General features: G+C 39.9%; 1 protein-coding gene across 3 annotated transcripts; it reads right to left on the bottom strand.

Moving 5' to 3' along the window:
* Nucleotides 1-2207: 2207 nt before the first annotated feature.
* On the bottom strand, nucleotides 2208-25190 carry LOC134664976 (protein scarlet). Of its 3 annotated transcripts, none has more exons than XM_063521730.1 (13): nucleotides 25115-25190; nucleotides 21800-21848; nucleotides 20666-20715; nucleotides 19249-19385; nucleotides 14839-15009; nucleotides 13472-13710; nucleotides 11188-11383; nucleotides 9616-9750; nucleotides 6184-6411; nucleotides 5116-5251; nucleotides 4596-4701; nucleotides 3961-4061; nucleotides 2208-2406 (listed from the first exon to the last, which is right to left on the bottom strand). In XM_063521730.1, exons 2-13 carry the CDS (start codon nucleotides 21808-21810, stop codon nucleotides 2231-2233), a joined length of 1686 nt encoding a protein of 561 aa, XP_063377800.1. In that variant the 5' UTR covers nucleotides 21811-21848; nucleotides 25115-25190; the 3' UTR covers nucleotides 2208-2230. The 3 variants fall into 3 exon arrangements, with proteins under 3 accessions (XP_063377800.1, XP_063377798.1, XP_063377799.1); XM_063521728.1 differs by lacking the exon at nucleotides 25115-25190 and adding an exon at nucleotides 24642-24659; XM_063521729.1 differs by lacking the exon at nucleotides 25115-25190 and adding an exon at nucleotides 24485-24604.
* Nucleotides 25191-26884: the final 1694 nt, after the last annotated feature.

Here is a 26884-nt window from a genome sequence, read left to right as displayed (position 1 = left end):
ACGACGGATCTCTACTTGGGCTGGACGAGGGGGCAATAAACGCCAAACCCTCAAGTAAAGTCGCATCAGATACGAGTATATCGGAGCAGCCGTGGTGCTCAAAAATATCTGAACAAGCACTCTAACACCTTGAAAATATTAGAGGCGTGTTCAGATATTTGTTAGCACCTTGGCCGCTCCGATATATCTGATGGCGAATGTGATACGGTGCCCGATTCAGATGTATCAACTTGTTATTGTTTTGATTATATTTTGATACGGCCTTGGAGATCGCTCATGCTGATTGGTGCATGCGAAATGAAGTGAACGACAATCACCAAGACGGTCGTCAAGTTCGTATCAAAACTATTTCAAATCCGTAACAAAATGTTAAGTCTGAATCGAGCTCAATTATCAATTTAGGTTTTGGATCATACAAAGGAGTTATGCATATTCGCATTTACATTACGTTTGTTAAGTTTTAAATAACTAAATTGTAATCTGATTTAAACTAAATATACGATTACAACTTATAGTTGTACTATTTAAAACTTTACAAACGTATATCGTCGGGTGACAAGCAAAAGTCACTAACTAACACCATTGAAATTATTGGACAATAAACCGTGTTACAAGTGTAATAAAGTGCATTGTTACTTAAATTTTTTGATAGTACTTAGGGGTCATCCATTAATTACTTCACACGTTTAGGGGGAGGGAGGGGATCAAGAAAATGTGACATATTGTGACATGGGGGAGGGGGGAGACACAAACTTTGTGACGTCACTTTAACTTCATCAGTAACCGAAAATTTATTTAAATTATTTTATTCGCTATACATTTAAATAACATGTTTTTAAAACGATAATCGTTTTTATTCGTTTATTTTTCTTTCCTAAGCAGTTTTGGGTTATAAAATTACTAATATTTATATCGTCAAAAATATTTTGATAAAATATTAATAATACTTAGGTACTTATTTAATTCGATTTGGCGATTTCGTATAAAAAATGTGACGTCACACTAGGGGGAGGGGTTTGCCAAATGTGACAAGGAGGGGGGAGGGGTCAAAAAACCTAAAAATTCCCCGATGACCCCTTAGTGAATTTAGCTTGTCGCCCGACGATACGAGTATAATGTAAATGCGAATATGCATCACTCTAAACAGGAATATTTAGATAATTCTGCCGAAAAACCACTGTTTATATATTAGAAAGGAGATTGAGTCTTGAGATTACTCCCTTTCTTATTACTTCAGTGGCCAGGATGCACGACATATTATGAAAATGAAAACTGATGGTGATAGTGCACTAAGTAAGTTTTTCTAAGAGACTTTGATGGGCCGCAAAAAAAACAACAGAACTATTTATACAAATTATATATGTAGATTTATTAAATATAATATTATGTACATCACACATTGTTGTAGTTAAAATTATTAATAGACACCATTAAAATAAAAAACAAAACAGTCGTGTAACAATAGTCAATTGATTCAGAGCATTTCATCAATTATCTTTCATTTCGCGTTCTTAACGAAGCTGCCGACAGAAATTTCCGTCAATTGTTTTTTTATTATTTAAAACATCTCAATAAAACCTCATACTTTCATATCTATGAAGTCTCTGACACGTCTCGAGAACGACATAAAAGTCTAAAGTAAAGTCTAGTGGAAAACATATCAGGAGTTCAGATCAGAGACGGTACCTATGTAAGATGAATCCAGGTCTGAATGAATGAATCTCATCTCGTAACATTGTCAGGAGACGTGACGTGAGCTAAGTATTATGGTTATTTCCGATGCCTCAAATCCATCGCAAGGAGGTATACTTAACTAAAAAAGTGAGGTTAAGTGGGAGTTGGTGCATTCGTACTCGTTTACACCTCGTAACATTTCGGGGGTTAACAGGGACACAGAATAAATAATAGTACCTACTAGGTACAGAAGACTCACTCTCTAACAAAACGCGCTTGTTACGATCAGGACAGATATGACCGCTAGGTGGCGACAGCGCTACGCGCGGCTTATGGCTACCTCGTAACATTTCGGGGGTTAAGAGAGATATGCTGTGATATAATATTATTTCCGCCTAGTCCGATGCCTCAAGGCCAGGAACGCGAGGAGGTGGAAGGTGAGGTACAGCACGGCGAGCGCGATGACATCCGTCCAGAAGTGTGAGGTGATGAAGTCGTATACTTTGAGGACCTCATAACATTTCGGGAGTTAACAGAAATATACTGTGAGATAATATTATTTCCGCCTAGTCCGATGCCTCAAGGCCAGCAACGCGAGGAGGTGGAAGGTGAGGTACAGCACAGCGAGCGCGATGACATCCGTCCAGAAGTGCGAAGTGGTGAAGTCGTATACGTTGAGAACCTCATCGCCCGTGCTGAGGCATGGCGTACCGGAGTCGGTTGGGGCGCAAGCTGGAGGAACAAGTTCAACATAAATAATACAGTGGGTAACCTTTAGCCACTTAGGGCCAGTTGCACCAACCACATTAATTTGACAGACTGATCAACGTCAGCCGGCGCGCCCCAGCGCATTACTATGAACCTTTCCATACATAAAAATTTTGCGAACTCTTTGACGATACGAGCAGTTTGGTGCAACCGACCCTTAGCAAAGGCTGGCATTTTAGCGACTACATGTGGCAATTGAATTTATTATTAAAGGCTCTGAATTTTTTGTGACAAAGTTTATCTCTTACTTAATAATTTTAAGTCGCAGTCTAAGAACGCGGTCTAAGAAACTTCTTAGACTGCAACTTGAAATAATTAAGTAGATATCTTTATCACATCGGAGGGTGGTTATTGTTATGGCCTCGCGTCGGTATCCGTCGTTATGTTTGCCACAGTAGGTATTTCTAGATTTAATGGTAGGTTGCCCTACGGGATACTTTATTCTGTGGGTTTCCCAAATCTACGTAGGTAAAACGAATCAATCTAGAGATTTGTTTGTAAATAAAGGAGTACAAAAGACTTCGGCGACTAATCGGCTGGTAAACTATAGACAGTTCTTAACCAGTTGAATGGAGTAATGTTTATCTAATCCGTATCTTCCTTATAAACTACCTGCATAGTTTCCTTTGTTATATTTATTCCATCGGGAAACCCCCAACTTAGCGCCGTATTTACCTGATTTTTTGTAAAAGAAACAAACAACAGAAGAGAGAACAGAGGTGTTAAATAGCTGATAAGGTTTTTGTTCTTGGTGTTAAAGCAATAACTTTTGAATCGTAAAGCAATTAATAAACCTTTTGCACGATAAGAAAGGCAAAGATAGGGTTCTAGAAGAATTTGGACCTGATCCAAATGTCGTTGTTTTCCGAACCTCAACACTTAATTTAACACTTTGTTTTTGTCCTTTTATGCCATTTGAGCCGGTTCTACGGTTGTTTAATTTTAATTTACCAAATCTCGGCCACATAGGTAGCACTGACGCGCTTGTTAAATGTGGGCTCGTCTTTAGGATACTAATTCTAATTCTTTCTCTGATTTTATGATAAAATCGAATCTTGTCTTGTATTTATTTATTAAATATGTCCTATATCATGAAGCGCTGGTGGCCTAGCGTGCAACGTGCAACTTTCAATCCGGAGGTCGCGGGTTCAAACCCCGGCTCGTACCAATAAGTTTTTCGGAACTTAAGTAAGTACGAAATATCAATGATATTACCAGTCGATTTGTGAAGGAAAACATCGTGAAGAAACCGGACTAATCCCAATAAGGTCTAGTTTACCCTCTGGGTTGGAGCTGGATGTTAAGATGGCAGTCGCTTTCGTAAAAACTGGTGCCTACACCAAGATTCCCGGGAGTAGTTGCCAAAAGCGGACCCCAGGCTCTCATGAGCCGTGGCAAAATGCCGGGATAACGCGAGGAAGATGATGATGCTTACTTTATATCGGCTTACAATATGATAAGCTAAATACCTACCTACAAATGATGTATGAATAGTGAAGTTAAACAAAATTATCTTACTAATGTTGCTAACGCCATCCCACTGGAGTATGCTCATGGCTTCGTTTGAGTACATGAGCCACGACAAATGCCGAATCCAGGATATGTATTTTGGTAATGTACTGAAATAAAAGAAACGTTATTATTACATACTCAATAAAAATCATAAATGCTAATGCCACTAGTAGTACCGAAATCAACCAACACATTTTTGGAAAACTGAAGGGAGTATTTTGCTAAAAGGAAATTATTTATGAAGAAAATCAAGATAACATTTTGATTGCATTTGGTCCGGGTGTGTATTTTTGTGAAATTACAATGTGAGAGTCTATGCGGAAAGAGAAAGACTCGTAATACGAAACGAAGGGAAGGCTCGATACATTCCACGACTTTTCTATTTCCAAACAGGCTATGTGGCATTGAAACTGGTATAGATATTGTCAAGATAATACAAGATGTCATAACACTTTAATCTTTCGCGTTTTGTACACATATTTAACTACACAAACGGGTCTACCGCGATGTAATTTCATTGATTTTACCGTAAATTCCGACGTTTCAACTGAGTTGCACTAGCTGCTGTTGCAGCTGGTCACAACAATAAAAACAATGAAATTATACCGCGGTAGACCCGTTTAAATGTAATACAACAATACCTTAGTTTGATGAAGATGCCAGACGTCATCATGAGGCAGTAGTCGAAAGGTACGAGGTAAGCGATGGCGACAGGCATCGAGCCGAAAGCGCATGAGAAGAACGATCCTGCAAATCAACATTTTAAAGTATTTTACTGTCTATCAGTATTATCAAAGTTATTTATTGTTATGGAATAAGAAGATATTATGATATTATAAAACAATAGATATACACAAACGCAATATTCCAGAGTCAAAACAGTAATTTTCTTGATTTTTCATACATTTAGAACATGTATACTAAAGTAATGTGACATTACAATACCTACGAGTATCACTTCGTTAGAGGCGTTTCAATCGTCGAGTCCGAGCGTTAGACTTTGATTGTCATTTCTGACGTTTCTGTTGCTTTAATGCCATGAGTCCTATTAGACATTTTTGCTCCTCAGGAAAATCATCGGCTAACATACTCCGCATACTCGTAAGTTAAACTGATTCAATAACGCTACGAAGTTAAAAATTGATCGGTGTTTTGCCTTACCGCAAGCGATAGCAACGTTCAGCACCAATATGGATAGGAATACGGTGAAGCCGAAGGCGTAGAATGTAGCTCGAAGCCCCGCGATCCAGTATACCACTAGTGTGAACAGGGATGGCTCAACCACCAGTCCTGGGAACTGCGAAAATAAACATAATATAAGATTCCTTTTGCACCCAAGAAACGTAATCAGAAGAAATTGAGAGATAGGCAGCGTGTCTTTTGATGAAAGTTATATCTGGTGTGTAGGTACGATTCGTACCTACACACCCGTACGAAGTGTGGATAGTTTAAGGGACAAATATGTCAAATAAAGCTTTTAAAAGAGTAAATCCGAAAATCATTGCTGCAGTATACGTGCATGACCATCAGTTCCCTCTTCGTTGATCACTCATAAGAGTGGTGGTCGTGGTTTCGTGATGAGTTGACAATGACGTGTTGTGTGTAAGGCAGCCTTCGCAATGTGCTTCCTCTATTTACGGTCTTCAACGTTACAGAACCATAGATTTATGTATGTATGTATGTATTTACTTTATTGTACATAGAAATATAAACACGAGAAACACAGTTACAGAATCAATTAAATACAACAAAGGCAAACTTATCCCTGAATGGGATCTCTTCCAGTTAACCTATAGGTTAGATTTATAGTTGTTTGTTTCGTAGTTTTTAAAAATTTTGTCCAGCGACAGCATTGTTCTTGTAATTAATGATTCAATTGGGATTGTCTAAATATCCACTTGACCGTCCGACGATAGCATAGTATCCGAAAAAAATATGCTCTTAACCGTCCGCGGGAACCTTACTATCCATCAAAGGGGTCGAAGAAAGATTTGATTTCAGAGCCATCTAACAGAATATTTCGGCATTATTTACTAATTCTCTTGATGGCACAACGTAGCCTAATTAATAGTTAGCTCTAAAAAAATTTTGATGGCAGTGTAGTTATAATTTTTGTAGAAAGTTGTGAATGCACTGCGCGGGGAGTGCGTCGCTAAAAAACCCCGGACGGTTGACAGGAAAACAGTCTCGCGGGCCGGACGGTTGAGTGGATATGAGAGAAATACTTACCAACGCAATCATCCTCGCTACATAATACTCAGGAGTCGAGTACAACCCCGCTCTGATCTCTCTATGGAACAACGGGAACTCCTCAGGGAACATGTGCAGGACTGAATACATGGGGCTGAAGGTATTCTCTGCTATGATGATGAAGAGGGCACCCTGCACGTCTTGGACCCCGGCTTGGGTCAGGCGTGCTGTGCCAAGGAAGCAAAGGCCGGCGGTGAAGGCTATTGCCTGAAATATAAGCGTTAGAATAGATCAATAAAAAATTTGTTGGTAGGTAAGTACATCCTGAGGGCCTACCGCGAACCACGTTCGACGTGTTGCCTCCCTGTCGCACTTGTAAATTCGTACGTAAGTGTGACAGGGAGGCAACACGTCGAACGTGTTTCGCGGTAGAACCTCTGTACGGATGGGATGGTTGCGATCAGAGGCAATACAACGTGCACCCAGTAAACCAGGTAATCACGTGCGGGGAGTAAATAAAGTTATTAGTCCAAGTCTGCAAGTGTGATTTTTATAGGTACTGTGGCGAATCGCCACGCATCCAATCAACCTTAAGGAGAAAAGTAAAATCTAAATATCATTCACATCGTCCAGCACCTTCACCACCCCAAAGTACACTATTAAATTTAATAGATATAAAATTACAGATACTCAATATACTCAATAACGGGGTTAGGCTAGATCAGGCATGGCTCTCTCCGCGATTTCGTCGCTTTGCTACAGGTAGCTAAAATTACATCCGTTCCACACCAATTTTGGTGACTATACCTATAGCCATAAGCCGCGCGTAGCGCTGTCGCCACCTAACGGCCACATATAGTTATCTGTTATGTTTATGTTAATTCTACCGTCTGCATCGATTTATTACACGACTGCCCAAACAAAAAGAGTGTATTGTGTTTAGCGTTCATGTTTGTATGTATGTGAGTTTCTTTATTCCATCATAACTTCTGAATGCCTTAACCGATTTAGATGTATGATATGTCATTAGAATCCTTACGTCATCCCGGGTGACATAGGCTATATGACGTCATTATAAAACCAATATGGCGGACGTAATACACAATATTGCGTGACGTTTAGAAAAAAAAATCTTGCATACCTATCGAGTGGGGTCTCAAAATGAAGAGCTTTGAAAGGCGATTTAAAATATATATGCAACATACGCGCTTAAATCTTATTTTGGTTAAATAAGGATTTACAAAATGTGCTAAGAAAAATAAATTCTTCTATCTTATTTAGTGAGCTATCAAATAAAAGGGTATTTACCGCTGATCATAAAAATATATACAAATCATCCATATGACTTGTATAGGTATATTTTTAGAAAGTAATTTTAGGAACTAAATCGCCCTATTGAAATCTAAACGTGTGAACTTCGATTTAAGCGATAGGGTTTGAATAATACTAAAAGAGTCGGGCATAGCACGACATACGTGGCGCGCTGCACGTGGTCCAAAACCAGGCGCCTTCGACTTCCTCATACTAAAAGAGTCGGGCGTAGCCCGACGTTGTGACACGTTCTACGCTTACCAAAGCCGGGCGCCTACGGCGCCCTCATACTCAAAGCGTCGGGCGTAACCCGACGTACGCGGCGCGCTGTATGCGTTCCAAAACCGGGCGCCTTCGGCGCCCTCATACTGAAAGAGTCGGGCGTAGCCTGACGTAGGTCACACGCTGTAGGTACGCTTACCAAAGCCGGGCGCCTTCGGCGCCCTCATACTCAAAGCGTCGGGCTTAGCCCGACGTATATGGCGCGCTGTACGCGTTCCAAAGTCGAGGCGCCCTCATACTAAGAGAGTTGGGCGTAGCCCGACGTACGTGACACGCTGTACCCTTACCATATCCGGGCGCCTTCGGCGCCCTCATACTTAAAGCGTGGGGCTTAGCCCGACGTATGTGGCGCGATGCACGCGTTCCAAAGTCGGGCGCCTTCGGCACCCTCGTACAAAAAGAGTCGGGAATAGCCAGTGTCTAAATGCGAAGCCCGTAGATCGAACTCCGTGTAAAGCCGAAGGCCCGGAGCGTCCGACAGGTACGCGCTTTCTACAATTTCCCCTAGTATCATAATTGAGAAGTCGCAATTCCAGGCAAGGCTGAAGACCGAGCTGCGGGAGGTTAGTATTCGCGGAACTTGGTCAGATATTTGAAGAAATTGCAGGAATTGCTAGAATCCCTAGCCCTTCACCTTACGCGGAGGTCGGTCTTCAACTTATGTATTTTAACACATGTACCTACAGTGGTTTTGTGTTTCACCGCTAACGTCCCGCAGCTTAGCCTTCAGCCTCGCGTAGAAACTCGCTTCTCTTGGACGCTTTGGGTGTTCGGCCCTACGCAGAGCTCGGCATTCTATCTAGTCTATTAGGGCTACCTACTTTTATTTGGAAGTTCATCATTTGAATGTAGGTAGGTAGGTAGGTAACTAACACTTAAAGATATTAGCGTCGAATAGGCCCTTTTACATGCAGTCTGTCATTATTGATCTTTGAATTGGTGCTATTTTGCCAAAGGCCATGTGTGCGTCGTCGTGCTGAAGTTGCGACGAAGATAATTGGGTCAAAAACTTTTTTAGTGACAGTTAAAATTATGAGTCTTTATTGTGGACCTTCAAACCCTCATGGCCATTATAATTCAAAATTCCACTTCTTTTTAAGAAGTTAAGAAGCTATATTTAATATCAAATATCAAATGTCCCAAATTGTGAACACATTCACATATTATTCACAGAAAAGACGCCCGTAATTAGTGTGTCCCTGCCTTTAGAAGGTCCCAGTCCTAGGAGCTAATACCTATCCACATAAAAAGAACTTTGTGGACAAACTAAATGGCCGGGGGAAATCTTTATAAATGGTAGTTTTACTTAGTTTTTTCACTAAAATGTTTAAAATAAAATAAATTAATTAAAAAATTAAAAACACGACTGCTGCATTTTAAATCGAACTGAAAAGCTAAAAATAATGTTAATATGTTAGTCACATAATTTTATGAATCTAAATTGGAATGTAAATATACACTCACGGTCATTCACAGTAAATACAAAGGGCTATGTACATTAATGACCGTGACTGTAAGTACGTGTACATTTAATTTCAATTGCAGTCGGGGGACCTTTTGATTGAGATGCACTTAGGTACATCAAGGTCCCCCGACTGTAATTGAAATTAAATGTACACGTACCTACAGTCACGGTCATTAATGTACATAGCCCTTTGTATTTACTGTGAATGACCGTGAGTGTATATTTACATTCCAATTTAGATTCATAAAATTATGTGACTAACATATTAACATTATTTTTAGCTTTTCAGTTCGATTTAAAATGCAGCAGTCGTGTTTATAATTTTTTAATTAATTTATTTTATTTAGCATATATAATTGGCATAGCATTATTATTGGAGTGCAAAATTAACGTAGCCGGACTATCAAACTTACCAATTTTTGTATAATTCGTATAAACTGCACTCTTGGATCTCGGATGACGATCAGCGCATATCGGTACACGAGCCACATAATTTTTGTGAAGAAAAATGGTGACTTGAAGTTTTCCTTATTTAGTTTCTTTCTAGCCTGGAACAAGAACAATAAAATAGGTTAAAAATACTCGATTTTGACTATTTTAGTTGGAGTTGAAACTCTAGGTCCAATGGGGTCCCAGCGCGCATAAGTTGTTCGCAGAAATCGCGAAGCGTCTGGTTGACGTAACTGGTGACCGAAGAGCTGGCGGCTACCTCGCACAACGTATCAGCATTGCGATACAGCGGGGAAATGCCGCCAGCATCCTTGGTACAATGCCTCAGGGGCCTATTTTAGATTCAAGCTAGTTATTAATTTCGTTTAGTAGTACCACTGTATATGTAAGTATTGTATGTTAGCCAATTATAAACATTATTTGAATCTAGTCCATCAGCCCACAGTGAAAATATCAACCATCACCTAAAAATTGTTATTAAAATATTTAAAAGATATATTGGAAGGAAATAAAAGGAAGTTTTCCTCATTCTAACAATCACCACACAACTCTGTTGCAATTTATAGTTCGTTTTTTTTTAGCATTAGAAAAAAGGTAAAAATATGTAACAATTATGAATCATATATGATTATTTACATTCTTTAGCTTTCATAAGTAATAGTTACTGATTTTTAAAAAGCGGTTTTCAATTAAAAGACACGTCAAGATTGTTTACCTTGTGTTGATCTTGACGATCGCGTAGTAGTCTTTTTCTAATGTTAAAAAAAACAACTATAGTTGTGTTTTGTTGTTGTGGAGGGTACAGTCACCATCAAATATATCGGGGCAGATACGGCGCTCAGAAATATCTGAACACGCCTCTATTGTAGAGGCGTTAGAGTGCGTGTTCAGATATTTTTGAGCAGCTCGGACGCTCCAATATATCTGATGGCGACTGTACAAGGCTATCGGACCAAGCCTGGTTTAATGCGTGATAGCTGAAGGTGTCGCAGAAAGCAAACCGGGTTCAGATCCTCAGATGGCATGAGCTTTCTCTGCCAAAATTGTGGGAGATCGTGCCGCTTACGCATCGGCCTCCACAGTTCAGTCACCAAACCCGTTGTCTAAACAGCAATGCATAAATCGTCTACAATAGACGCATTAATAGGCCTGTGATGATGCCACTGAATGTGTGTGTGTGTGAATGATGAAACTTGAGCACCATGATTCTTTCTTAGAATCGCTGACTTTGAACCTTTTTTTTTACGTTGTGGAAATGCGTTGCGGGATGACGGACTAACCAGTGAAGGACTACCGTCTAAAACCACCAACGAGTGCCGGCTCCGCCTCAGGTAGGGTGCCTCAGGGTCGCTATCAGCATTCGACCACGTGCAAAGCAGACTTTGAACCTGCTTCGGGCGTTCTCGACCATAACCACTCACATGATTCTATGCAACTGTAGTTGCGAGCTGTCACCCTTATTTTCACATAATAATAGAGGTCACAGAAAATGATCAATCATGTGAGTGGATAAATAAGTCATTTGACCAACGAACCTGGTCCTCATGGTCCATAAGATGAAACTCCAAGTGTATCTCCATGTCTAATTCTTTAGCGGCGTCGCTGACCGCGAATCGATCACAGATGCTCTTCACCGCCTGTCGCGAGGCCTCCTCTGAACCCGGTGTCATCGCCAGCACCTTTATGAAGTAGTCCGTTGGATTGTACGTGATGGGACAGTGGTAGCCCAAGCTGGAAATTAAAAGGATAATTCACGCTACAACGGTCTTAAGTTACCTACCCCCTTATTAATAAACGCGCTACAAACCTCAATTAACTAACAAATAACAATCGTTTGTCTTTATCTGTCATTTTGACTTACGTATTTGTAAGTAAGGGATAAAACATGATTTAACTAAATCAATACCGTAAAGTTTTATGAATAAGGGGGCTAGTAGTTAAGGATGACTCGGGTTAGACCGGGCCAATACTACCGGCGCATCATTTTCCATGGAAAGCATCACGTGATCGCCTGTCATGTCATAGAAAAGTAAGCGCTGGAAGCTCCGGCCCTGACACGGCCCGGTCTAACGTGAGTCATCATTTAATGTATATTTTGTATCCTACTTAATCGTTGTACCTAAAATACAGCTTGGAAGACATTCTCTGTCCACCAATGTAACACCAATCCTAAATACCAAAAAACGTAATGTTTTTAAACTTTTCCATTTTTCCTGGTTATTTTGTACTTAAAGTCTTTGTTTAAATGATGAGTCTAACAGTTATACTGTTAATTAATAATAATGTTAAAATAATCCTATGATCCTATGATAAAAAAATAATATTCTCACCCTTTAAATAAATCATAGTTTCAACACTTTCAACATCGTTCACTTCTTTACAAACTTATTAGAGACTTATTTAGTTTAGCTAGTTTGATATGAAGCCTTCAAGGTACCTACTTAGTTACATCAAAAATATAAGTCATTTTGATAGAAATGCGTCCAATCTAAACTTTCCATTCCGACTATTGTCCTTTCAAACCGATTGTAAACGTAAAGGGCTTTCTCACAAGAACTCAGGATGTTCTATTAGGGTCAGTAGTCGGTCCAGATCATTTAAATGCATCGAGTCAATTGTATTCGATTACACTACGGTATTAGACATAGATCTACATATAAAATCACACATTATCATGATTGCAAAATCATAGACTAGATTCGTCATGGACAAAATATGCAAAATACTTATCTTTATTAATTTATTGAAACTTTATTGTACAAATCTATAAGTATAAATTGCATACTGATTGAAAAAAGACGTGATACAAAGTAAAGTAGGTATATGATTAGTTACGAGTTACACTAATTACAAGGACCCCTATTCGACAAACGTCGTTTGACGTATCGTGTTGATCTCCCGTTGATGTGGGAAAAATCAAAAGTTCTCGAATACATACAACGTCAAAATTTGACATTAACAATCCACAGTTAGGGTGACAAGCAAACCAAACAGAACCTGATATTATCCACCGTTGATGGAATCAACACTCAGTATGCAATAAAATCAACTGTTGATTTGACGTGGATGCGAAAGCTGACAGTTGTACGTGTCGAATTTGGCCCAAGGATGCCAACGCCAACACGAGAAATGCCAATGACGAAGTCAAAACTTAATGCATAATGTATACCTACCTAAATACTTAATGCATATCAATGTCCTTCTTTTACGGTATAGATTAATTCAAGCTTAATATTAATCAAAAGACCGGCTTTATATACAAAAGACTAGCTTGAACTAGATTTAATGCTAATGACATCTTCATGGACTGGATATATCACTCGCTCTATTAAGATACAATCAAGTGTCTTTATTTTTTTTTAATGCGAAATACTACGAATTGTAAACATGTTTTGGTTTTTTGCTTTAAAAAAGTAGAATATCCATTCCTGAAAACCTGTTATCTACAGTGTTGTGTATTTGTACCTACATTAATAACGCTTATTAAAATAGATTAAGATTGTTTTCAACTTGAACATACCATCTAGACTGGTAACAAAAATTTGCAATCAGATGTCGAGATACTAATTTTTCGAAATGGTACAAGCTCCGAAGGAGTCAGGTGAAAGGTACCTTAATATTTATTTTTATTTATTTATTTTATTTACATGGAGAACCAACAGCTATGCTAATAACAACATCAATAGTGACACAGAGCCAATTATAGGATCTCACATATAGCAACATGTTAATATTTAAATATGACTTTCTTCCTCACAGTGGTGATAACAACTGCTAATTAGCTACTGTTCTTCTTCGAAATCCAAGAGAGAAACGTACCTTTCAAAAAAAGTGAGCGCTCCTTTCGCACTGCCTGCGTACGCCACTCTTCCTTCCGCTAACAGCACTAGTTTGTCAAACTGCGCTACCAGCTCCGAAGACGGCTGGTGGATGGTGCATATAACGGTCTTCCCTTGTGCGGCGCTGGCTCGCAGCAGAGACACCAGCTTCTGCGCTGAGAAGGAATCCAGACCCGTGGTGGGCTCATCGCAGAAGAGTAGACCGGGGTCTGTTAAGAGCTGGAATATTACAAGCATTGTTGATTATTGATGATCACATGTGAGTGAATCAATCCGAAGGTCGAGGGTTCAAATCCTGGCTCTTACCAATGAGTTTTTCGGAACTTATGTACGAAATATCATTTGATATTTACCACTAGCTTTTCGGTGAAGGAAAACATCGTGAGGAAACCTGCATACATCTGCGAAGAAATTCAAAGGTGTATGTGAAGTCCCCAATCCGCATTGGGCTAGCGTGGGGACTATAGCCCAAGCCCTCTCGCGCATGAGAGGAGGCCTGTGCTCAGCAGAGGAACGTATATAGGTCGAAATGATGATGATGATGACATATGAGTGTGCATAATTTACTGGCACTTGAATATCCTAAAAGGCTCATATAATGTCAAGGTTGAAGAAGACTTAGACACTAATTAAATCACACTTAATAATATTTATGTTGCTAATTCAATTAGCGATAAGTGCTATTTTATTTATACAATTAAAACAATCTTGTATCTCAATTTATTCAGTAGATTCTTATATCTTCCATTTGCTGGTTACATCGTTGCGATTTGCAATCAATCTCTCTTTCCTCTGAGTTATCATTCAGTTCAAATGGAATGAACCTTAGCCATAAACATACCTAGTTATAGTTAAATGCTCATTCACTGTTCGTTCACCTCAGTCCTGGTAAAACATCTTTCCCTCTCGCTTACACGAAGCACCAAGCATCTGAGTCCCCGATTGGTGAAAAGATAACCCAGCTACCCTAGTAATTTCTTTCCCCAATGTGCCTTAGTCTGATACTCGGCCCTCGGAAGAGTTTTCAGTCCATCATCATGTTCCCCTCGGCTACAAATAGTGCCCTCCCCCCTTCAGCTTTCCATGCGTGAAAACCAATTGTTGAATGTAGTAATGTTCAGTTTTTTTAGTTGCCCAATTGCACAGTAGATGTCGCCGTTCTATCGGCTACTTCGCGCTGTTAAGATTTTTCCACAGCCCCGTATATAATTTTGGTTTCGGAATAAATGAGTATTGAGTTGTCGAGAAAGTGTTTCATTACAAAAGGTAGGAACTGCAGTGCAGTGTAGTCAGTGAACATCAATAGTATACCAAGAGATTCCTGATCTGTCGATTCTGTCGCCTCACCTCAGTCGCGAAGGCTAGTCGCTTCCTCTCCCCTCCGGATAGAGTTTTCTGTCCATCAAGACCGCCGATGCGTGTGAACCGCGACTTATAGAGCGCCAGCTGTCGCAGGAGTTGATTCACTCGACGTTTCCGAGCGATGGAGGAGGTGCGCCGGTCCATACGTAGTCGGGCCTGAGAACAATCAGTAAATATTAGGGCGGATTTAGACGGTGGGCGAACTCGCATACGATTTTAGTTACATTGCGGACTGTTGGTGACATCCAATTCAGCCGACCAATCAAAAACCGTAATGTAATGAAACTCCAATGCGAGTTCGCGCGCCGTCTAAATGAGCCTTAGGCAAAGAGCTACACTGAATGTTACCTATGCGTATACAGGGACAAAATTTACAAAACCAAAACATATAGATAGAGCTAGATTAAGATAAGTCTGCAAAAGAGCATGTGCCATTTTAAACGTCAATTTTCTATGAAATTATGATGTATAAATAACACTTGCACTACTCTAAGAGCGCCGTAGGTATTAAGTATTCATACGTACTTCTTTAAAATAGAGGCTTCTGGTGACCAGAGAGCTGGCCACTATTTCGCCCAGCGTATTAGCATCGCTATCAGCGGGGAAATACGGCCAGCCTTCTGGGCACCTTGGCCGTTGACGGCGATCTGGGCCAAATTTTTTATCTATAGATTTCGAAGTTTTGTTATGTTTGTTTATTTCTTTCTTTGTTTTTATCACTAAAACTTTAAAATATGACTTGCTTACTTTTTAAAGTTAAACAATGAGTTTATGATTGGCAATCATAACACTACCTACTTTTTTTAGAGGACATCGTATCGGACAATAATGTCAAACTCGGGCACTTTATGTTTCCGCCGGCTCTCGAGGAATTAATTAAGTCATTTGATATAAGATACTTACATCTTTTATCCTTATTGACCCTCGCTGATAAGTGGTAACGTGACATATTACGTGTGATATATAAATTCCTAGCTCTACTATGAGTTCCGTGAATGACAGTGAGAAGTGAAGATAGTGAGAAAGTTAAGGAAAATGTATGGAGTAATTGTACAGTGCCTCTACCGGTCACGTAAAGAACTAAAAATTTCAATTTGTACCATGAGTTACAAACGTTTTTACGCGAGTTTTCCATACTTGCCTAACTTCACACCTAAAACGCTCTCTTTCTAATTATATAATGAAAACTGAGCCAGAATTATTCTGCGTAAATACTTTACGCGAGTAAACGTGACAGATGTTATGGAAAAATACGTGCGTTTCCAACGTGACATTTCTGTCAACTTGTAAACACAACAAATACGCAGATTTTTCACGAATATTAATGCAATTTTCAACGTAATATTTATAAATTTATAACAGTATGTGAACTTCAAGCAAAACTTTAAGGGATAAATCAATTAATAGTTCGATAAAAGGCTGATTTAGTACAAAGGTAATGAGTTATACTTGACATCATATTTTCCTATTTCTACTGCTACATTTGCGAAAAGCACATTGCTTACGAGCAGTTTTTGGTTTTAGGCAAGAAGCTGATTGAAAACAACATTTCCATGAAAACCCGGATTGCATCATGTATGCATGTAGAAGTTACATATGTATTAAGAATTAAGGCTCAATACAAGGAGCGGTACATAGACATGTTGCTGTTTTTGTTGCTGGGTGCACATAACACATAGTAAGAATAAGACATACCGCAAGACCTATTATAATATTTACACAAGAATTGCTACGTATTTTATTAAGCATTATTATCTTAAATAAAATAAAACATACAAATGTTCTGTGGGTTTATTTATTTTTCTTTACTAAATAAGTATTATTTTATTTTCCGTTGTTCAAATTATTGTGTTTGGTACCTAGGTAATCGTTTTTCATGTCAACTTGGTAACAGGAAATATAAAATTTTCTTCAAAAACTTTTGCTGGTGGTTCTGAATCTGAAAATTTAAATAAGATTTAAACACATTTATTGCCAAAAACCCGCTGCGTGGGTTCATTTTGTATTGGAAATGGGGCGCTTGGCACTGAAATATACTCGAGATCATATAGGTACTATAAAATTAAGATCGCTATTAAGGTCATACGTAGGGTCTGTGCGGAAAGAGAAGAGTCGTAGGTATAATGTATGGGCTCCCCTAAATTTCACGACTTTTCTCTTTCCGGACACTCTATTAGATAATGTTACTTAGCAGTAGGAGACGGCCGCTGTCATGATGCGGACTGAAGCGGACCATTATAATACATACCTATTTTAATATTTTAAGATTTCTTCTCATGTGTGTACTATTTTCATCATAGGTAATAAATATGTAGCCAAATGTAGCCTGTATAATCGCGCCGTATACTTTGCTTCCTATTTTTTAACACGCAATGTCATAATTTTAACTCGATTATTAATGATGTTTACGTAATTATCATATTTTGCAATTTTTGTCTTGAATACAATTATATTTTAATTTATACATTGTTTACTAACATTGATGTTTATTATTTTCGTAACTATGGCAACGTCAAATCTTTAAAAAATTGTAGAATGAAGGTTGAGTCAGTAACAAAGTGACAAAACTGGTCTTAGAGCATTTAATAACTGGAGTGGCCATTGAGTTAGGATTTAGGATTAGGGTTCCAAGCAGGAAAGAAAAGCTTGTTTTAACACCATATTGGCAATGTTTATTAATCTCAAGCAAGATTACATAGTAATGGCGTCTCATACGAGAAGAAAGAACACCTACATTTGTTTTATATTGACAACCGAATAAATCAAATATCATAGTCGTAGTAGTCTCGTAGGTATACTCTTTATTTTTTTCCTGACATTATTACTTACCCCTCTGCCGAAAAACTTGCACAATTGTGCAAACTTTTGTATGGACTGACATGGCTATTTGTACGTTACGTACAAATCATGTAGGAATAGCAATACATTTGACGTCCCCTCCCCCGCAAAAATCGGCAGACTGTTTTGTAAAGAAAATGACAGCGATGACATCTCCCTTCTAAATGCTCTTAGTGGATGGTAGAGGTAAGGAATACAATCTCCATGTAATTAATAATGAAAAAGTGTCCGTCAAAAACCTTAAGAGGGAAGTATACTACGTAATCGTCCATACAAAAAGAGAAAACGTTTTTCCACTTGTAAATACGAGTATCTTCCATTCCCCATGATTTTTAGTACGGTATTGATACAATGAAAAACTAGGTTTATGGGTTTTCTTTTTTTGGCTACTCTGGAGAGATTTAGAAAAATTATAATAGCTGACAGCGTGCCCAGTTTTTGCAAATATTCTCCCATAAAGGAGTTTTCTCATAAAGTCATAAAGGATTCTCCTTACCTCTACCCTCCATATTCACGGCTACCATCAGTATATGTAACATTACTTTCTGTGCATCTCATTTGCACTAATATGCGAGAGCGAGATGCATAGATAGTAAATTACGTAGACGTGAGAATGTGTCAATTTTGTTATTTAGTTCTTTAGGTGAATCCTAGAGGCGCTGTATAAAACTCCGATATAACTCTTGCTCTGTTTTTAGTATACTTAGAAAGGGACAGCATCGTTTGGAGTGGAGTGAAGTTAGGTACATAAGACCGTAAAGAAACGTAAAACGTGACTCACGGCACGTTTATTCACCGAGTGTAAGTGAAAAATACTCTGCCAACTGATGGTAGAGGCACTGGTAAGTATAGGTATGTCATGTTTTAGAAAATTATGTCGCAAAATGTTATAAAAAAACTGTACCAACCATATTTTACTCTTTGTTTTTCTAATTATACTTATTTATCTTTTTAAAAATATGACTTTTTTTTAAGTGTAATGACTTTCTATCCGAAATATATACTTAAGTAATTTAAGAATTTAGGTAACCTGGTTATGATGTCAACAAATAAGCGTAGACCAAATATTTTTATAGTATTTTCACATGTATCTTCGTTATCATATTACTGTTTGAGCCTATGTTTATTTTATTTCTTAATTTTGATAATTATCTCAGACTGAGTTCTTATGCTTGTCCTTATTTAGAGTCATTAGCCTCTTATAGGATATATATATATAGATTATCTTAGGTATTAAGTAAAAAATTTCGACTACTTAAGTACCTATCAAACTAACTAATTTAAGAAGGAAAGGAGAATGTGCTCTGTCTTTATGGATTGGCTAAATACAAAAAAAAAACATAAAAATACAAAAACCTCCGTGTAACTTTTTAACTGAAAAAAAAACCATTAGTAAGGTGGTGATACTAGTGTTCAACATGCTACCCAATTAGATGACGCCCTGCTGTGACCTCTATTGACAATGACTTAAGTTTCAAGATGACATGTACTGGGACCGCGTCGAGCACCAGTACCACCATCTTAGAAAGGCTAGAAATTGACAAAAAAAAAACATACCATTACACTAAGATGCTCGATAACCGTCAAATTGTCAACGAACAACTCGTCTTGATGCATGTAGCCACTCTGTCGGTGCATGAAGTCTCCAACGGGCCGGCCGTTCATGGCTACCTCTCCGTCGACGACCGTGCCCACTGTGGGTGGGAAATACAACAGTTAGAAACGCGAATACTAATGTGAATCCCAACGCTCTCTCTAAAACAGGTCGGCAAACTGCGGATCATGAGCTGTAAGCGGCTCTTAGGAAGTTCGAGGATAGTTCGAGGAGGTTCGAAAATAAAACACACTCTAGTGTTCTTAGAAAAAGTTCTCCGTCAAAAAAGTTTTCCGATCCCTGCTCTAGACTAGAACATTATCACCACGATGTCACCACGCGAGTCGCCCGCGTGCGAATTAGATTAGAGTAGCATTTCCCAAACTATATTGATTAGGTGGGCCCTGAAGCTACTTAGAAATCTGAGGGTCACCAATACTATTTTATGGCCAATACGAGTAGCACAGAATAAATAATAGTACTAGGTACAGAAGATTCACTCTCTAACAAAACGCGTCTGTTACGATCAGGACACATATGGCCGCTAGGTGGCGACAGCGCCACGCGCGGCTTATGGCTTTCCCCAAAATTGGTGCGGAAGGGATGTACCATTGGATGGACTACCTGTAGCAAAACGACGAAATCAGAAGCTAACTACTACTAGCTAACTCTACGCGTGTCTTAAATCGTATAGGTATGGTAAATATCGGTTTTGTGAAAAACACTCGCCAAAGCAAATATTTAGGTAGGTACTATAAAAGGTGTTGATGAACGAGATGATATCAATTGGCGGGGTCATATACTTATATGAGAATAAATTAATGTACCGTAAACTGATGATTTCGAATTCAAACTGCATTTTTATTAGCATTTTTTTTTTTTGTGTACATTAGCGTATTTTATGCTCTGCATAATAACAAGGTGTTGACAGATGTAAAATTTAGCGTATTTTGCATCATCTTTTTAACCGACTTCATAAAAGGGGAGGTTATCAATTCGACCGTTTTTTGTATAAAAAAAATAACGTATATTACAACCGAATTTAAAACCTCCTTTTGAAATATTTGAAACAGGGGAGAAAAACTTTAATTTAGAAGCATATACCTAAGGTTGAGCATCCACTAAAGCCATAACATATAACGGAGCGCTGTATGGATGAGTTCTCATTTGGGCTTCAGGCCCTTCGCACGTGTGTGGGGTGATCAAACCTGAGTTGCACGGTTTAGATACGAACAAATCGTTATAGAAAAAATGCAAAATATTAACAAATTTAGGCCAAGATCCTTATCATATTTTGCAGACGAGAGGTTAATATTTTGCTCAGATTTGGAGGAAGCTCACCCTAAGAAAGTTGGAAAATATGTATATTTTTAGTCTTACCTGGACTCCGGTGCGCTAACGCGCTCATTAATGTAGTTTTTCCGGCGCCACTGAAATGAATTCCTGATGTTAATAATAATATGTGTTATAAATTAAAAAAGTAACAAGTAAAGGATGACTCACACCACGCTAGACCGGGCCGAGGCGTCCAACATGTTATTTTCTATAACTGCTGATCGATGATCACGTGGTGCCATAGAAAACGAAGCTCCGGAAGCTCCGGCCCGGCTCCGGCCTGGTCAAGCGTGTCTAGCGGTCTTGGTACGTTTACAAGCTTGGCGAGTCTCGACAAGCTTCCACAAACACAAGCGTGTGAACGGGTTGATTGGCTTGGCTTGCGTGAGCTTGCAAGAGCTTGTCGCGATCCGGGCTAGTGTCGCTTTTTGGAGACAGATCAAAGGGAGCTTGCGGCAAGCGCTTGCGAACATTTTCGCATAGGCCGGCTTTATAGAAAGCGCCTACCCACCGCACGGCGCACGTCAATCAATCGTTAGGCGATAACGGCTGGTAAGCCATGAAACCCTATACAGCCGATAGAATGTTCAGTTTCCACACTGCTGGCTAGTAACGTAACACAACTTTGAAACAGTACTTTGACTTAAATTGTTTTTTATATCCCAAATGAAATGACTGTTAAAATTGGCTTAATTTACTATCCAATCTGACATGTTTTGTTTTAAATGAAAGTTGCATAGTACTACTAATTAATGGTCAGTCTAATTTAGTATGTGGAATAACAACAGAACTTAAACACGTATGGGCATACACAGTCCACACCATCGTTGAAATCACTGTACCGGCTTTATTAAAGAGCTACTAAGGTGGTGGTACTAGTGCTCGACGCGGTCCCAGTACCTACGTCATCTTGAAACTTAAGTCATTGTCAATGGAGGTGATAGTAGGGTGTCATCTATTGGGCTTTAGCATGTCGAACACTAGTACCGTCACGTTATAACAAGTCATGGTACTGTTTCATTAGTACACTGTGGTCAATAGACAGCGAATAGTAGCCTCATGTCGTTTTATTCAAGTGTGACAAAAGTAAGTAGTCGAGTATTAAAACGAAATATAATACAGGTACCTAACAATAAATGTATTGACATGTAGGCCTTTTAAGTACTGATTTCAACTTACCTGGGTCCCATTAATGCCACCAACGAGCCCGGTTTTGCAATGCCGCTCACTGTACAAATAAAAGAAAACATAATATTTGTCACGAATCAAAACTTGCCAAGATAAGGTAAATGTACGCTTCACCGAATGCTTAAGCCCTAGACTTACGTTTAATTTTTTTATTAGTTCTGATACTTTCTTACGAATATGTTCAATACTAAAATAGAAACATAGATAAATTTGTCCTCATTTAAACATACCTATAAATTACTGAAATGATTGGACGTGTATTAAAAATATTTTTAAAGTCATTTCTTCCAATTTCCAAGTTTGTACCGTTTACCGAACTAAGAAACGTGATTTGCACATTATACGAATAGGGAGCCCGCATTACCGAACTAGGAAATAATTGTATGAAAATATGGTGTTGAGTGGTGCTCAAACTTCAGTAGTTCACTATTAAATCCCTACTATGCTTCGTTTTTTAGCATTATAAAGATGGTAAGCGATCTTGACGTGTCTTTTTTATTGAAAAATAAGTCAGTAAGTAAGGTACGCAACAATTATAAAACATGTACGCATATGTATAAAAAAATTTGGCTGTTTCATAAATTTTGGCTGGTCCATTTTCTATGGAAGGGTAAATTTTTTTTCACGATTTCGGAGTTGGTCCCATAGTAAAAGTTGCTCAGTATAATCCCAAAACCTCCCTGAGAATGGGAATGTAGTTAATTTTTAGCCACCCTGTATGGGAACCCCGGAATTTCATAACAAAAGATAAAAGTTTAAAAAATAACAATCGCCCACGACGAGAGGAATCTAAAAAAAATTTTTGGACATCTAGGTTTGGACCAACCTGTATAAAATATTATTGCTTCATTATTTTTATTATCCTATTCAGTTTTTTTGTCCACATTCCAAGACTTATCAGGCGTCCAATAAGTGTGTCTAAAGTTTGAAAAGCGCTGGCATTGAAATAATGGTCACAAAAAATAAACATATAAATATCGACCTAGCCGTTATCGTAATAAAGATGATATTCTCATGAACGTCGAATAGAAACATGGCCAACGCAAACATGAGTTCGGTAGCAGAGACCATGGGTACCATTCACCGAACGGCCGTTCGGTGAACGAAACATGGAAAATATGTGGAACCTATTTCGCGAATGGATTTTGAAAATAGTATTTAAATCGTAATCAATGTGGTATAACTACAAATCTATCATTAAATTTGATACTTGAATCCATTACAAAACCGTACATGTATAAAGTTCTTGCTAATACTGACGTAAAATATCTAAAATTATTGTTTGATAATAGTCTTGCCAAAAACCTTATTTTGATGCCAAAAAGTCGTAAAACATGAACATTTCAAACGCAGTTTTATAATAATCTATATAGGTTATTGTTGTTCGGCAATTGCTCATAAAATTACAAATACATTAAGTTATTTGTGAAATTAGGTAGTTAATCTAAATAGTTCGTAATCAACCATTAAAAAAATAATTTCAAAAACATACGCTTTCCCTGATTCCGGACGCTGTACCTTCCAATCATTTTGTCGGTGTACTCATCACCGAACTCACATTAAGCTTAATTTCTGATAATATGACTGCACTAAATTAATTAAATTTACTAAAATACACAAACTAATTAAGTAGTCACACTGAAAAACCATACTTTGAAACACAGAAATAAATTTAAAAGGTTTTATGACCTTAAGAAATATACGCAACTTCTTACCGATTTCTTTAAGGTTGCCCATACAAAGTGGCAATCGGCAGCAACGATCCGTTTCGATCAGTTGCCACGTCCCAACTGCGGGACAAATTGGCCGACTCTGAGGCATAGTGGAAGGGATAGGTATTTAACTCGTGGAAAAAAAATACGCAAGTAACTATCAGCTGTAAATAATCGACTTATAGCCTAAAATAGAAGAAATTCGGTGATACGGACGGATATTGAGCGTTCGGTGAAGCGTACTTTTACCTTAAATTGCAATTGTTAAAATGGATATTGATTATATGTCAGTGTCAAAAGTGACGTTTTTGTTTGAAGAAACGTCACATTCAACACTAACATATCTAATCCATATCGTTTCTAAATCTATTCATTGACGTAACCTAAAGTTCGAATCGGGCCGACTTAGGGTAACATTCCATTTCCAACGACAGCTGCACTACTTTCAATTTTACTATGGAAATTGACAATGACAGCGACGCGTTCAGTACCGGTAGTGCAGCTGCGGTTAAGAAATGGAATATTACCATTACTCTTTACTGCTAAGTGTAGCGCTACGTCGTCGTAGCGAATAGCATTTTTACCTACATATTTAGTTATTTGTCGACGATGAATCGACTAATATACCGTTTCATTCAAGTTTTATCAGAAACATGTAAAAATAGCGTTACATAACCGACACTATAGCGATGGAATGCCCGTGTCACCCGATGTCATCAAACGGGAATTAACGATAGTACCTAATCAGTCCAACTGTGTGTCTTCCCGTCTTCCGGTTTGTAGTAGACAACTAGACACTCATGAAAGAACTAGTGAACGTCATCATTTGGCTTGGCATTAATAAAGGTATTTTATTTAAATCTAGCTATTTCTTTCACTGCAGAAAAGCGGCAAATAAAAGTGTAGACGCAAAAGGTTAATCTAGATAATTTTAATTTTATAAGAACAAGATACTATTACTAACCATTATTTATTAATCGTTTAAGGTTGCCGTCCTTCAGCTTGGTGTGCACGGACAGGTCTCGCCACACGAGCGTGCAGGGCGGCGGCGCGTGTGGCGACCCCAGCACCGTCTCCTCCTCGGGGAACAAGACTCGTACTTCGATTTAGAGTATACTAACCATTATTGACTAATCGTTTAAGGTTGCCGACCTTCAGCTTAGTGTGCACGGACAGGTCTCGCCACACGAGCGTGCAGGGCGGCGGCGCGTGTGGCGACCCCAGCACCGCCTCCACCTCGGGGAACAAGATTCGTACTTCGATTTAGAGTATACTAACCATTATTGACTAATCGTTTAAGGTTGCCGACCTTCAGCTTGGTGTGCACGGACAGGTCTCGCCACACGAGCGTGCAGGGCGGCGGCGCGTGTGGCGACCCCAGCACCGCCTCCACCTCGGGGAACAGGGGCTCGTACTTCGACCTAGAGTATACTAACCATTATTGACTAATCGTTTAAGGTTGCCATCCTTCAGCTTGGTATGCACAGACAGGTCTCGCCACACGAGTGTGCAGGGCGGCGGCGCGTGTGGCGACCCCAGCACCGCCTCCACCTCGGGGAACAGGGGCTCGTACTTCGACCTAGAGTATACTAACCATTATTGACTAATCGTTTGAGGTTGCCATCCTTCAGCTTGGTATGCACGGACAGGTCTCGCCACACGAGCGTGCAGGGCGGGGACACGTGTGGCGACCCCAGCACCGCCTCCACCTCGGGGAACAGGGGCTCGTACTTCGACCTAGAGTATACTAACCATTATTGACTAATCGTTTAAGGTTGCCATCTTTCAGCTTGGTGTGCACAGACAGGTCTCGCCACACGAGCGTGCAGGGCGGCGGCGCGTGTGGCGACCCCAGCACCGCCTCCACCTCGGGGAACAGGGGCTCGTACTTCGACCTAGAGTATGCTAACCATTATTGACTAATCGTTTAAGGTTGCCATCCTTCAGCTTGGTATGCACAGACAGGTCTCGCCACACGACCGTGCAGGGCGGCGGCGCGTGTGGCGACCCCAGCACCGCCTCCACCTCGGGGAACAAGACTCGTACTTCGATTTAGAGTATACTAACCATTATTGACTAATCGTTTAAGGTTGCCGACCTTCAGCTTGGTGTGCACGGACAGGTCTCGCCACACGAGCGTGCAGGGCGGGGACACGTGTGGCGACCCCAGCACCGCCTCCACCTCGGGGAACAGGGGCTCGTACTTCGACCTAGAGTATGCTAACCATTATTGACTAATCGTTTAAGGTTGCCATCCTTCAGCTTGGTATGCACAGACAGGTCTCGCCACACGAGCGTGCAGGGCGGCGGCGCGTGTGGCGACCCCAGCACCGCCTCCACCTCGGGGAACAAGACTCGTACTTCGATTTAGAGTATACTAACCATTATTGACTAATCGTTTAAGGTTGCCGACCTTCAGCTTGGTGTGCACGGACAGGTCTCGCCACACGAGCGTGCAGGGCGGCGGCGCGTGTGGCGACCCCAGCACCGCCTCCACCTCGGGCAACAGGGGCTCGTACTTCGACCTAGAGTATACTAACCATTATTGACTAATCGTTTAAGGTTGCCATCCTTCAGCTTGGTATGCACAGACAGGTCTCGCCACACGAGTGTGCAGGGCGGCGGCGCGTGTGGCGACCCCAGCACCGCCTCCACCTCGGGGAACAGGGGCTCGTACTTCGACCTAGAGTATACTAACCATTATTGACTAATCGTTTGAGGTTGCCATCCTTCAGCTTGGTATGCACGGACAGGTCTCGCCACACGAGCGTGCAGGGCGGGGACACGTGTGGCGACCCCAGCACCGCCTCCACCTCGGGGAACAGGGGCTCGTACTTCGACCTAGAGTATACTAACCATTATTGACTAATCGTTTAAGGTTGCCATCTTTCAGCTTGGTGTGCACAGACAGGTCTCGCCACACGAGCGTGCAGGGCGGCGGCGCGTGTGGCGACCCCAGCACCGCCTCCACCTCGGGGAACAGGGGCTCGTACTTCGATCTGGAGACCCCATTGTCAATGTACAGCACGTCGGCTGAGGTCAGCTCCTGTTCAGAAAATTGTTTTAAAAGGCGACTAATTCATGAATTGGCAAAATATACATATAATGTACATTAACAGTAGTCGTCTACATATAAAACCAAGTTGCCCGGGGCATCGTCCCCAAGACGCATGCTGCGTTTCCCCGTGGATTGCCAGACTTAGCCGCTGAGTGAAATATTCACCCGCTCGAAGGTCGTTAGACATCCAGATAAGTTCATGAGAAATTTCTTTTACAACTTGTCTGGAGTCTGATGACCATGGCCCAAAGGTAAGTTAGTGCATGATTTACTTACTATAACGCATGCATTTAAAAATGTTTAGGT

The sequence above is a fragment of the Cydia fagiglandana genome, chromosome 6 (genome assembly GCF_963556715.1).
Source record: "Cydia fagiglandana chromosome 6, ilCydFagi1.1, whole genome shotgun sequence".
Taxonomy (NCBI): Eukaryota; Metazoa; Arthropoda; class Insecta; order Lepidoptera; family Tortricidae; genus Cydia; species Cydia fagiglandana.
Note: the sequence above shows the minus strand (reverse complement) of the source record. Positions and strands in the feature narration are given on the sequence as shown.

Coding starts and splice junctions, on each gene's coding strand:
- LOC134664976 (XM_063521730.1), bottom strand. Junction 9,751..11,187: donor TTATGGACCATGAGGACCAG/GTTCGTTGGTCA, acceptor TTCTTGTTCCAG/GCTAGAAAGAAACTAAATAA. Junction 4,062..4,595: donor GGCATCTTCATCAAACTAAG/GTATTGTTGTAT, acceptor CTTTTATTTCAG/TACATTACCAAAATACATAT.